The following is a 13,628-nucleotide window of genomic DNA, read 5'->3' on the forward strand; positions in this document are numbered from 1 at the left end:
GAGCGGTACTGGAAAAAGTACGTTAATAAATGCACTTTTGGGAGTGTCAATGGAAGAAAATGAAGAAGGGAATATCGCAAAAATTAATGAATTGATCAAAGGTCCAAAAATTGGAAACGGAATTCTATCAGAAACTCAATCCGCAGATTGCTTCAAATTTGACGACTCAACTTTGTTGGATCCGAAAGGGTTTGTTGGATCAAATATCGATATCGAGGGAGACATCCTAAGCACGCTAATTTTGGAGGCCAATAAAAGAAAAACTAATAAAGTGATGGTCATATATCTTTCGGAATATAATAATTTCCGTAACTTATCAAAAATGACTCAAGACATAGAATTCATCAACAACATTTGCAAGGACATTGATCTGCCATTAGTATTTATTTCCAATAAATGCGGTCTTCGATGGGCAATGAGAAAGGAAGGCAGCGGTCAATTGGGAGAAGAGATGATTAAAAAAATTCAAGACCAACTTTACAACGATTTTTACAAATTATTCAACGGTCAGCTGGATGAAATCAAGAGTAAATTTTTCAAAGATTCTGGAACACAAACTGAAAAGTGGATGATTGAAGTTCTTGAGAAAAGTTTGATCAACAAAACTTTGCAGAAGGCAAATTTGGAGAAATGTCTGGGTCAACTTAAAGCACTGTATGTGTTGAAAAGAGCACTCGAAAACGAGAGGCTGCTGTATTATGATCCTTTGGATTCTTTCTCAGTTGAAAGAATCAAATCAATGGTGAAAGATGAGAATCACTTTGTTTTACCAGATCGTGTTCCATTAGGTGGAAGTACTCCTGAATCAAACGACTTTTTAAGGAAAGTCTCAGAAACAGCACTTACTCTGAAGCTGCTTGTAACGGCAATGATAGGCAGACGAAGGATTCCCTATTTTTTGCAAGAGGTTTCAAATGCATGTTGTGATTTTGCATTCAATTGCAAACGATTATGCTTCTCAATGAATGAAAAAATGAGGAAAGTTGAGAGCACGCTGAGCAAAATTACAATTGACAATGAAGATAAAGATTGTGAGGGTGATGAAGAAGATGAAGAAAATATCGATCCTTACAAAAAATTGAAACGGCAAATTGAAGAAGAGCTTGCAAGGCTTGACTCGAACGAGCTTGTGAAATACGATTCAATTCCATTCGATGAGCATCAGAACTATCATTCGAACGAAGTTAGAATTGAGAAGAAGATTGAAGTGCCTGGCACAGAATTCAAATTTATCCCTGAGAACAAATACACTTTTTCAGACGAAAAAACACAGAAATCTGGAATTGAGGATGGTGTGTTTCGGGCTGTGTACAAAGCTCAAAGTCATGAAACAATGACGGGACAAATAATTTCCGATATCACTTTACTGAAAATTCACCATGCGTTCAAAAATGAGACAAGCGAGTGCAAAGGAACAGTTGAGCTGTATGCACCAAAAAAAAATCTTCCAGAAATCCAGGATCGGATTCAGAAACAAAAAGAGAGACTGCAGAAATTGAACGAAAAAATCATGTACAATCAACACAATATGGAATTCATCAAAGAATTGAGGAAAGAATTAAAGGAATGTTTGGATGAAATTAGGGAAAAAAAGGAAGAGGAGGAGAGATGGAGAAATTATCAATTCTCATTGGATGAATGTAAGAGGTTCTGCAAAGAGTGCGATGAGCTGTGGGAAATCCACCTAGAAGCGATTCAGCAACTACATAAGTTTGTCAGGAATTATGTTCCTGAGAAGTATATAAAAGAGGCCAAAAAAGAAAGAGATTCTGAGTTTGTTAATTTACAGCTTTCATCGCCATCATCATCATCAACATCATCTGCTGCTTCTTCTGCTTCTGCATCTTTTATTTCTGATTCTTTATCGAAGTGTTATTTTGAGAATGCAAATGAAATCTTTGAGCGATTATGGAACGAAAAAATGTCAAAAAAGAAGAATGAAGAAGAAGTGGATTCAGAAGATCTAAAAGATTTCGAAGATTTCGAAGATTTCGAAGATTTCGAAGATTTCGAAGATTGTGAAGATAGTGGAGATGAACAAGGCAACAAAGACGAAGAAGATTTTGAGGATGAAGATTATGAAGAAGATCAAGTTCTTGAAATTGAAAAGAAGCGAAAACAAAATATTTGCTTCAAAAGAAAAATGGAAGAAAAAGAAAGAACATTCGGCTATGAACAAAGAAGATCAGAAGAAAATGAAAAGTCATGTTGTTTCTCTCCTTCATCGCGAGTTGACGAAACCCTGATGAATCTCGCAAGATATTATGTTGTAGTTGAAGAAATGAATAAGTTGGACAAGAAGAAGAATCTTGTTCGCCTTAAGGTTGGAAGACATTACGATCCAACACTTGTTGGTGTGGGAATTGAGACAATCAAATACATATGGAGTAAAATGGGTGTGTTCAGAACAACTTTAGGTGAATTCAAAAAATTCAGCGAATAAATGTTTAATAGAAAAAGAATAACCACAAATTTCAAAAGTGTTGTTTATTTTTGATTCATTAAACATTTTTTCATATAAAAAAAAGTGAAATCATTTGAAGCGCTTTGTCATTTTATTGTTTGATATTGATGAAAGATGAAATTCATTATTCATTTTTTTCTGAAATATTTGCTTTCATTCAAATGATTGAAATAATGCTAAAGTTGCTGTGTTCGTTTTCTTTCGCAACTTCTTTCTCATGATTTCCATTTCAAAAAAGGAATTACTTGTATTCAAGAAAATTATCTTCAAAAAATGAATGTTAAATGCTTCAACAAAAAAAAAAAAAAAAAAAAAAAAACAAGAGATGCAAAAGTCTCGATATCCGTTGACGATAGATGATCTGTTGATAATCAATTTTGGAATATTGAGTTGTAAAAAACACATATCTTTTTGAAAAAACATGCTATTATCCAAAAAAGTTATTGCCATTCATAATTCAATTTCTAGAATATTTTGTTTTAAATATTATAACAATCAAAACAAATGGATGATCATTTTTGAAAACACACTTTTTTAAAGAGTGTTGTTCATTATTTTTCTCAATGAGATTCAGAAAAATTGAACGATATCGGAAAATGCATTCATCTTTATTCCATGTTTGAAATAAATATTAATTTTTTTTTTTTTAAATCTCATTTCGATTATAAATTCAATCAAAACTTTTTTACAAAAGAGTTATTTCGAAAAGGATCAGACAAATTTTGAAAAAACGATTTTGATATTTTAAATTTTATTCAAAACTCAGGTACTTCAACAAAATGCCAACGTAGCGGTTTTCGAATTTATCGTTAATTAAATAAAAAAATCCTGAAAATTTGATGACATATATATGTGTGTGTTTTTGTGTGTTTTTTTTTTAATTTGAACTTTTTCTAATATCTAACATTTGCTGCAGAAAAAAAAGATATCATTCAATATCTTTTCAATCGTTATTTATCCAACATGAACTGTTTCATTTCAATCTAATGCTTTGATGAAACATTCTAATCTATTTAACTCAGCATTTTCTACACCCATAATAATATTATTATTGTATCAAAATATTTAATAATCTAATTATTTTCATTGAGGCAAAGTGAGAATGTTGCCAGGAATGGGGATGTTTGCTTCAAGCATTTTTTTGTATTGTATGAGTCTTATTGCCCTTACCGAAGACTCGAGCTGGATTGGAGAAAACATGAAAGAAGTAGTCATTGAAATGAATGGTTATCTGCTTCAGATAAACAAAAATCCTTCAAAAGATGGTTTTATTAATTATGAAGAAGATGATGGAAGATTGATGGAAAAAATTATAAAAAATGAAGTTGGTGGAAAAGATTATCTCAAAGATGAAAAAAACAACAAAAAAGAATTAGGAAGAGAAATTGATATTTTGAAGAATGGAAATATTTTCCAATACAGTGAAATAGATGGTTGCTTGGAATGCTTCAATTCATCAGTCATGGAAATGGGCTTGACTGTGAGAGAAAAAGGCACAAAAAGGATTTTCATTGCGAAAAAAGGAAGCATTGTTTCGATGAAAGAGTGCATTCTTTTTGTTGAGCAGCATTCTCCTCCAATGGAGCTGGACGGAAGCTTTGGGTCATTTGTGAATATTTCCTTGAGGTCAAATGTTGAAGGATTGCGTTCATTTCCTCCTCTTTTCACTTCTGAACAATTTGACATCATCATTTCGAAAACTTCCATTATTTCCTTGAGTGAATCTCATTTTTCATCTTTTTGTGTCTCATCAGCCCCATTCCTCTCATCACCTTCAATACCCCTAATATCCCTCTCTCATCTGTCATTTTTCAACATCTCAACAGCACTTGATCCGTGCTCGCCTACAGCCACTACGTCAACCCAAACCACATGTTTGATGAGCAGTTGCTCATTCACTTCTGTTTGTGATGCATATGATGGCGGGATTGTCCCCTCTCTCAACAATCCCTTGGCTTCCTTATCTGTTTCTAATACATCATTCATTGGGTGTTGTCGAACAAGGAATGTGAAATGTGAAGGAAATGCAGATAATAAGCTGGCTCCAGTGAGACAAAATACAACAGATAATGGAGCGAATACATTCACTTGGTGCGAATGGAACGGATCGAGGACAACAGGAGAAAAAAATGCATTAAGCGATAGCGCTTCGAATGGAGGGGCAATTTTCATGAATAATCAGAGAAATGGAGTTCTTTTAGTGAAGAACAGTTCTTTTAATGATTGTCATGCTTTTCACGCTGGTGGAGGCATCTTGTGCCGTTCGATTTATTCTTTTGAAATTGTTAGCAACTCATTCAACGAGTGTTCGGCAAATTATTTCTATGGAGGGGGAATTCATGCAGCATTAATTTCAGGATGTGTTCGGATCAGTGGATGCGATTTTCGAAACTGCAAAGCAGATCGAGTGGGAGGGGGACTTTATCTCGACGATCTCCAATTATTTGTGTCAGATTGCATTGAATCAGAAAATGGAGGAGGAGAAAGTGCTTGTGTGTTTGACAGCAGTTTCACTTCTTGTTCACTTTCAAATTCAGGAGGTGGAGGCATGTTTTGTCAAAGCATTCCTGATTCATTCAAAATGAGAAATGTTCAGTTTTTCTCTTGCTCTGCTGTGTCAGCTGGAGGAGGATTGTATTTTTATCCGAATCGAGCAACAGCACCAGTTGATAGAGTTTATTTTTATTATTTATTTTTTCATGAATGTGCTTGCAAATCCTCAACAACTCCACATGGGAATGATATGATTTTTTTGGATGCCTTCAATCTCTTTTTTGACAATGACATTCCGTTTCAGGAGTGTTTCACAACGAATACAGACATTCAGAGAGTGTGCTATGCTTTCAACTTCTCTAACGCAGGTGTCTGGACATATCAACAGATAGAAAAGAAGGATTGGCTGAAGGACAAGACGATTTACGTTTCGGTGAATGGAAATGATGAATATGTGCTTTGTGGGGCAAATACAACATTTCCATGTCTAACAGTGAAGAAGGGATTTGAGATGTGTGAGGTGCAGATTAGCTTGACAATCACGGCGCTGGAAGGGAATCATCAAAGTGAGACAACAATGATTGAGATTGGGGAAAAGAAGATTTCAGTCATTGGGAAAGGAAAGGAAACATGTTCGATTGGAACAGGAGCCCTTTCATCAACCGGATCGCTGTTCAGTGTTTCAACAGGTCATCTTGGTTTGTTGCACATGAAGGTTGATTGTAACTCAAATGCAAATCCTTCTTCGCCGAGTGTGGCTGTGGTATCTGATGGGAGCGGTTTACTCTCATTGGAGGATGTTGTGATCACCACGAGTAATGTTGGAGGCTATGTGTTGTCGTCGTCAGTGTTTGTGGTGCCACTGTCACAGCTGTCGATGGTTGGAGTGGAGATCAAAGATATGAATATTTCTCAACCATTGTTCTCTGAACCTGTTTTATCTCCTTCTTCTTCTTCCTCATCTGCCCTTTTTTTGACAGCCACTGCTTCTGGAGAGAGCATGATTGCGAACTTGATTGTGAGGAATGTGAAGTTGACAGAAGGAGATGGGGTGGTTGTGGCAAAGAGTGTGGCAGAAGGGGAGACATTTGTTGTTCAGAATGTTTCAATCGAGGATTGTGAGTGTGAGAATGGCAATGGTGGTGGGATCAAGGTTGAGTTGGAAACAGATACTAGCAAGCTTCAGGTTGAATTATCAACAACAATGAACAGATGCAAAAGTAGCAAATATGGAGGAGGGATGATGCTGCATCTGGCTGACAACTCGATTGACTTCTCGATTGTGTCAGTTGACTTTTCAGGGTGTTTTGCTTCATTGGGTGGGAATTATGTGTTTGTGAATGGGAGCGATTCTGTGAACTGGGGAATAACAACAGAAAAGCTGGATGTTCAACATGACGATTCGAAATACAACGAGCTGGTGGGATATGATCGGAGTGACACAACAATGGGGCTGTTCCCACTGAATGTGTATTTGGACAGATATCCAGATGCAGTTCATGTGGGGAAGGGGAAGGATGGGGTGGGTGGATACGACTCGTGGTTCTGTGGGTTTGACTATTATCCGTGTGCCACCATCACCCATGCAGCGCAGGTGAGATATGCAGACACAAACAAGAAGATCGAATTGGATTCGGGATTTGAGCTTGCTGAGGCAGTTGGAATGACAGATGGCCATGAATGGGAGATTTCCTGTGCAACAAAAGGGATGGGAGTTGGGGTGAAAGCACCAGAGAATTTTGAGTCATCTTGTCTGATTGAGGTTCAGAGCAAATGTTCAATGAGAAACATCAAATTCTGTATTCCATCTGTTCTATCTGGTGCATCATCATCATCTCTGATCTCATCCAATTCCACACTCCTCACACTCACTGACTGTTCTGTTGTTTGTTCCTCTGAGAATTTCATTGGATATTGTTTTGTGAATGTGATTGGGGGAAAAGTGAAAGTGGAGGGATTGGTGATCACAGAGACCTTGAGATTTGGAGAGCATTCAGTGATTGAGTTTGGTGGAGGGGTGGAATCAGTTGTGTTTTGTGGGTGTGAGGTGAACAACATCGAGAAGAGAAGTGGAGATGGGGGATGGGTGAGTGGAGTGGTTGGGGCAGAGAGAGATGAGGGGAAGAATGGGATAATTGTGATTGAGTCGTGTGTTGTGAAGGGGTGCAGGTGTGTTTGTGGAAGAGGAGGAGGGATGAGTGTTGTTGTGAAAGGGGAAGGGAGTGTTGTTGTGAATGGGAGTTGTGTGATTGATGGGTGCGAGGCGAAGGGTTCAGGGGAGAGTTCAGATGGGAGAAGTGAAGGGAGAGGGGGAGGGATGATGATTGCGATGGAGAGCAGGGATGGTTCAATGAAAATGGAATCGGGAAGAGAGGGTTTGTTTGTGTTTGGAGAGAATAACAAAGCTCAATATGGGAAGGATGTGTTTGTTGAATGTGGTGGAGGAGTGTTGTTGGAATCAAAAGTGAATGGGAGTTCATTTTCATTTTTTGATTTTGGTGTGATTCCAACAGATGTGTTGAAGTTGTGTGGGAGTGAGGATGGGAGAGAAGGGGAAGTGATTCCTCTGTTTGTGTATTTGTGCTCACTTGGCTCAAAATTGAGTGTTGATGGGAGTGGAGAGAGGGCACTGGATCACGGTCATTGTGGGTTTGAGGAGTTTGGGTGTTCAACAATTGACTATTGTGTTGGGAAGAGAGCGAGCAGCACTGTGAATGAAATCGAAGTTGCATCAGAATCGTTGATAAAGAATGAGATGAAAGTGGTTTCATTTGAGGTTCATGTTTCAGGGAAAGAAGAAGGGATGAGGGTGGTTGTGAGAGATGAAGGATCGATGAATCAAAACAACCTTATTGAGTGTTCAAAATCATTTGAGATGATTCATTTGTCATTTGTGCTGAATGATGAAATGAATGGGAAGAGAAGTGGATTCATTCACTCCTCCTCATCAGCATCAACCATCACAATGACCGACTGTTCAGTCTCATTTGGAAATGATGAATTGATTGGATTCAATGTGATTTGCATTGAGGGAGGAGGGTTGGTTGTTCATGGATTTGTGATGGAAGGGGGAGTGAGAATGAGTGGGAAATCGCCAATTGTTGTTTCGAATGGAGCTGAATTGGAGATGAATCACAGCCGAATGAGTGGAGTGGTAGTTGTCGGTGGGAGTGGAGGAGGAGGAGGAGGATGTTTGAATGTGGAGATGGGTGTGAATGGGATTGTGAATATTGAAGGATGCAATTTGTCATCAGTGCGTTCAGGGGGGAGTGGGATGAAAGGGGGAGGGATGAAGATATCAGTGGGGAAGGGAGGGAGGTTGGAAATGAAAGGAGTGAAATATTCAAGGTGTGAAGTGCCAAGAGAGGTTGTTGAGGAAGGAGGGAGAGGAATGGGAGGAGGGATGTTTGTGAAGCTGGCAGATGAGATGGGAACATTTGTGATGGAAGGGATGGGATTTGAGGGATGTGATGGGTGGAAAGGGAAGAATGTGTTTGTGTCAGGATGGGATCTGAGAGAGATTGTGAATGAGGAGCACTTGAAATGGGAGATGAGTTCAGAGGAATTGGAATCATTGGATGAGCTGTGTGGATGGGAGAGGAAGACGACAGGAGATGAGGGATATGTGATTCCATTGGTTGTGTATTTGTGGAGGAACTGGAGTGGGGATGGGTATGTTTCGAAGGAGGGAGGAGGAGACTTCAGTGGTTGTGGGTATTCCGAGGCACCATGCTCATCGATTGACCACTTGATATCACTTCAATATCCAACACTTGGAGAAGGGGAAACACATATTGCGATTGTGGGGTCAGGGTTGCTGAGCCATTCCATATCATTTTCATCATCAATTTCAGAGTCACCAAAAGTGGTGATTGAAGGGACAAGGAAAGGGACAGGGGTGACGATCAGTGATGAAGAAGAGAATGATTTGTCTGATGATGGTTCAATGATATCATCGAATGCGAGCCTGTCATTTGTGAATGTGTCATTCACCAAGCCAGCCATCACAACCCATCATTCAGTGTTGATTGAATCCTCTGGAACAAACACATGCTTGTCAGTTTCTGACTGTTCATTTGGCCCAGGGAGAGGGGTGGCAGAAAGTTTTGGATATTGCCTGATGAGAGTGAATGGAGGGAGTGTTGTGATTGAGAGGAGTTCGTTGAGTTTGATTTCAGAGTTGAAAGGGTTGATTGTGTTCAGCCCAAGTGCAGGTGAGGTGACACTTCAGAATGTGAACATCTCATTTGCTGATGTGACAGAGAGAAGTGTGATTTCGATGATGAAAGAGGAAAACCAGATGAATGGAGAAAAGAAGGGTTTTACAAATGTGAACAGACCAGTTGTGAGGGTTGTTGGGTGTTCATTTGCGAACATCACAAACGAAGGGATTGGAGCGAGTATTGTTGATGTGGGATCATATGAGGACGGGGTGGAGTGTGTGATGGATGAGTGTTCGATGTCGAGTTGCAAGAGTGGTTTGAGTGATGAAGGAGGGGGGATGAGAGTGGTGCTGAAGAGTGTGGAGTCGGTGTTGAAAGTGAATGGGAGCTCGTTTTAGATGTGCAAATGCTCGAGTGAGACAGGGTGTGGAGGAGGGCTGTTTATTGATGGATCAGACCCACATGCGAATTATGGAAATGAAAGTCAGATTCCGCCTCTGTATTTCAAGATTGTGAATATCCTGTTTGTGATGAATGAGGCACATGTGGGGAAAGACGTGTTTGTCAGATGCCACTCGATTGCTCACCAGATCAACGAAACACTGTTTGCGCTGAACTACAACCAGGAGTCACTGAACTCGAACAACTCGATCTGTGGGAGGGATGTTTGGAGCGAGGAAGTTGTTGATCTGATTCCGCTGATCACATTCTATTATTCGGCACAGGTGTTTGTGAGTGGGAGAGGAAGCGATGGGAGGGGGTGTGGGGCACAGAGCAGTCCGTGTGCGAGCATCAACTGTGGGGTTGAGCACGTCCAGGAAGGGGTGATGAATGGGATTCTGATTGATGGAGAAGGGTTTGTGAGGAAGGAGTGTGTGATTGGAGATCTGGTTGTGAACTCATTGAAAAAGACAGAGGGGATTGTTCGATTGAACTGCAAGATTGAGAAGTCAGCTGAGAAGGATTGTGTTATGGAGTTTGTGAATGAATGTTCAGTGGAGAGGTGCTCATTCCAATTTGAAGATGGATTTAAATCAACTCACATTAATCTTATGAAAGTGAAGAATGGTTCAATGGAGATACAGAAATGTGAATTCCTCTCTTCATTATCAACAGCAGTTGAGGATATGAAGTTGAACAGTTCAGTTGTGAGTGTGGAAAGTGGAGAGCTGAAGATATTTGATTCAACATTCAGGGATATTCATTCAACAAGATCAGTGCTTTCATTTCGTGAAGCATCAGATGTGACAATTGTTGAAACAAGAATATCGAATATCGAATGTGAGGGAGATGTTGTGAGCATTGGAGGTAAAGCGAAAGTGGAGATGAAAGAGATGGGAGTTGAGAATGTGACTCTGCTGTTGGAGGGGTGTGTGATTGGGATGGAAGATGTTGAGCAAGGGGTGAGTTCGCTGAACAGCTCATTTGGAAGATGTGTGAATTCAGTTGATAAGGGAAGCATGATGCAGATCAGGAATTCCAAGAATGTGAGGATTGAGATAAGTGTGTTTGATGGAGAAACAGAAATCGAGGTTTTCAATGAAGAAAACAATAGAAAAGAAGGATTATGCAAATGGAATGGGTCATTGGTTGATGTTGAGAAGAGCAAAGTGGAGATGAGGGAAACAACAATTATGAAGAGCAAGGGAGGTGGGTTGCGGGTGAGTGGAGGGAATATGAAGATTGAGAAGGGGGAGTTTGAGAGCAACAACCCATCGATCGAGGGATATCCATCAGCCAGAAGGAATGTGATTTGTGAAGGGAATGGGGAGTTGGATGTTGTGAGTGTGAAAGGGGGTGATGGATGGAAGGACAATTCTTCATTGTGGATATTGGATGAAGGATGCGAATTGGGAGGGATAGCTTCAGAAAGAGGATCATCATTTTTCATCCCCATTTTGGAAGAGGTGAAGAATATTTCTCAGCCAAATGGGAATGTGGAGTTGATGATTGTGGGAAAGCTGCTTCTGCCATGTGATTTGTCAGTGAAGATGAGCATGAAAAATGGGGATGAAGAGGAGATTGTGAGAAAGGAGATTGAAGAAGAAGGGTTTGTGTCAGAGAATGAGATTCACTCAGTTATTTCATGTTCAGAATGGGAGAAAGTGAGAGAAGAGACGGAAGTGAGTGTGTGGATTGTGTTTGGGAAAACAGGTTCCCTTTCATCAACAGAGTCATTCATTGTGAAGAACAGGAGTGAAAGTGTTGGAAAAGGAGATGTAAGGATTGTTGAAGGAGAGAAAGAAGGGAAATCATCATGGGCATTGATTGTGATTGTTTTATTGGTTGTTGTATTAATCATTGTTCTGATTGTATCTGTTGTTGTAACTATTCGTTGGAGAAAGCAAAAGAGAAGAACAAAGGAATTGGAGGAGATTGTGAATGACACAGTGAGAAAGGATCCAAAGGCATTTGAGATGGTGACGATGGAGATGTCACCAGAGGAGCAGTGGAGAAGAGCAGAGAGGGAGGCAGAGAAGAAGAATGAAGAGAGGATCAAAAAAAGAATATATGAGACGAACATGGAACATTCAGAGTCATCTGAGCATCTTCTGTCTGAGAGTGGATCGACTGAATACATTCTGGGGAGAGACTCAGACAAGATCCCAGAATGGATACTGGAGAAAGTGGATGAAAAAGAAGAGGAAACAAGGAAGAGAACGCCATCACCATCCATCTCATCCACTTCAACAACTGATTCGGATTCAACATTTGTTCGATCGGAGAGTCTGTGCCTAACCACCTCGTCCATGTCGAATCTGGCGGATGCGATGGCCTGTTCATCTCCTCATGAGAAGCTGATTGTGGATCTGAGAGATTCACTGTTCATGTTGTTGCATGGGCTGAGCAAGACAAAGGAGATGGCGATTGGCACTCTTCAGGAGAGGGAGCAGACAGCCGCACAGATCTTGTTCTGGGTGGCCAATCTCGCCCTCCACTCCTTTGATGAGATGGAAAATGGATTATCTTCTCTTTCCACTCTGAGCCCTCACATTGTTCTGTTTTCAGAGCACATGGTGATCTGCATCGTGATGCACTCCGACTTCTCTTCTGATGATGATTCATCATCCATCTCATCATCAACAGTTGTGACATCTACCAGTGATGATAGTGACTCCCTTCCTTCTTCTGCCTTTGAGGATGAGGAAGATTACAAAAAAGAGTGTTTGAGATGGATGGCACCAGAGCTGCAGGTGAACAAGAAGATGGGAGCAACGAAGAAGTCGGTTGTGTTTTCGATTGGGATGATGCTGTGGGAGTGTCTGACACTGGATATCCCGTTTGGGGAGTATCCAGCAGAGGTGGCAGGAGATAAGATCTTGAATGGGGAGAGGCCAGACATGACAGCTCTGTTTGGGTCGACATACTGCGAACCGATTAAAGTGACTCTGAATCATAGAATGGATGAGCGGCCGAGTCTGAAACTGGTGAAACGTGAGCTGCTCAATCACTTTCCAGCAGGAGCTGTTTTGTTCACTGTTTCTGATGCTTTGTTCACTGAGGATTCAAGAGGATATGATGGAAGTGAAATAGTTGTGACATCGCAAATACAAATTGCTCAAAATGCAGCTTCAGAAATGGAACAGAAGAAACAATGAAATTGTCTCTTTTGGAAGCAATCAAACAGAAATATTTTGAGAAATGAAAAGATGCCAAGGGAATATATATGAAGACGGGAAGAAATACAACAGTGAGATTGGAAGACACAAACCCAAAACAATAAGCATGAGAACATCAACACATATGGAGCAGAAGTCAAATTAGATTTTCAAAAGTTTTCAGTGTGGAAAATACTTTATTCAAATGTCAAGATAACATAATAAAGAATTCAAATTTTCTTTTTTATTTTTTGGGACTTTTTATTTTTTTGATTGATAAATTCATCACAATTGTTAAAAATCCATGAAAAGAATAAAACCTGACCATCAATCATTCTGGTTCGTTTTTTTTTTTTTTTTTTTTTTTTAAATTTTCCGAAAAAAATTAACAAACAACAGATATTTCAAGAGTTCAAAGAAAAACAACCTGTCTATTGAAACTGCTTTCGTTTTATATCTCTTTGTGAATGTTTTGATATTTATTTTTTCTTTTTATAATTAAGTTTTAAAAAAATCTGGAAAAAAAATTTTTTTTTGCATTTTGTGAAATTATTTATCAAACCATTTATTTTTGCTTTTGAATTTTCATTTTTCAAAACGCATAACCAAAATGAATAACAACAAAATCTGTTGAAAATGTTTATTTTAATGATTTGTTATGCACAAAAAAGAAAATCATTATCTTTTGAAAAAGTGATTACAGAATAAAGTTGTTGACTTTTCAGTCAGAAAAAACAAATTATTTATCCCATTTCCAAGAAGAAGAAAAAGAAACATTCTCGTTTGTGCACTTTGATGAATAAGAAATACAACATTTTCAATTGATTGTTATTACCAAAAAGCACGAATAACTTTTTTTGTGTCGATAATAAAGGGAATTTTTCCTTGTGTAATTTCATCGGTTATAAT

At 39.2% G+C, this 13,628-nt stretch overlaps 3 protein-coding genes across 3 annotated transcripts; all 3 read left to right on the top strand.

Annotated features, from left to right (window-relative positions):
• Positions 1–322: 322 nt before the first annotated feature.
• On the top strand, positions 323–2,443 carry MONOS_8825 (uncharacterized protein; the record flags this gene model as incomplete). Its single annotated transcript, XM_067879268.1, has 1 exon — positions 323–2,443. The coding sequence occupies one exon, from the start codon at positions 323–325 to the stop codon at positions 2,441–2,443; it is 2,121 nt and encodes a 706-aa protein (XP_067726407.1).
• A 1,171-nt stretch (positions 2,444–3,614) lies between these two features.
• On the top strand, positions 3,615–9,518 carry MONOS_8824 (uncharacterized protein; the record flags this gene model as incomplete). Its single annotated transcript, XM_067879267.1, has 1 exon — positions 3,615–9,518. The coding sequence occupies one exon, from the start codon at positions 3,615–3,617 to the stop codon at positions 9,516–9,518; it is 5,904 nt and encodes a 1,967-aa protein (XP_067726408.1).
• Positions 9,519–9,650: 132 nt separating this feature from the next.
• MONOS_8823 (uncharacterized protein) lies at positions 9,651–12,719 on the top strand (the record flags this gene model as incomplete). Its single annotated transcript, XM_067879266.1, has 1 exon — positions 9,651–12,719. The coding sequence occupies one exon, from the start codon at positions 9,651–9,653 to the stop codon at positions 12,717–12,719; it is 3,069 nt and encodes a 1,022-aa protein (XP_067726409.1).
• Positions 12,720–13,628: the final 909 nt, after the last annotated feature.

Source organism: Monocercomonoides exilis (assembly GCF_001643675.1).
Source record: "Monocercomonoides exilis strain PA203 chromosome Unknown scaffold26-1319188, whole genome shotgun sequence".
NCBI classification, from domain to species: domain Eukaryota; phylum Preaxostyla; order Oxymonadida; family Polymastigidae; genus Monocercomonoides; species Monocercomonoides exilis.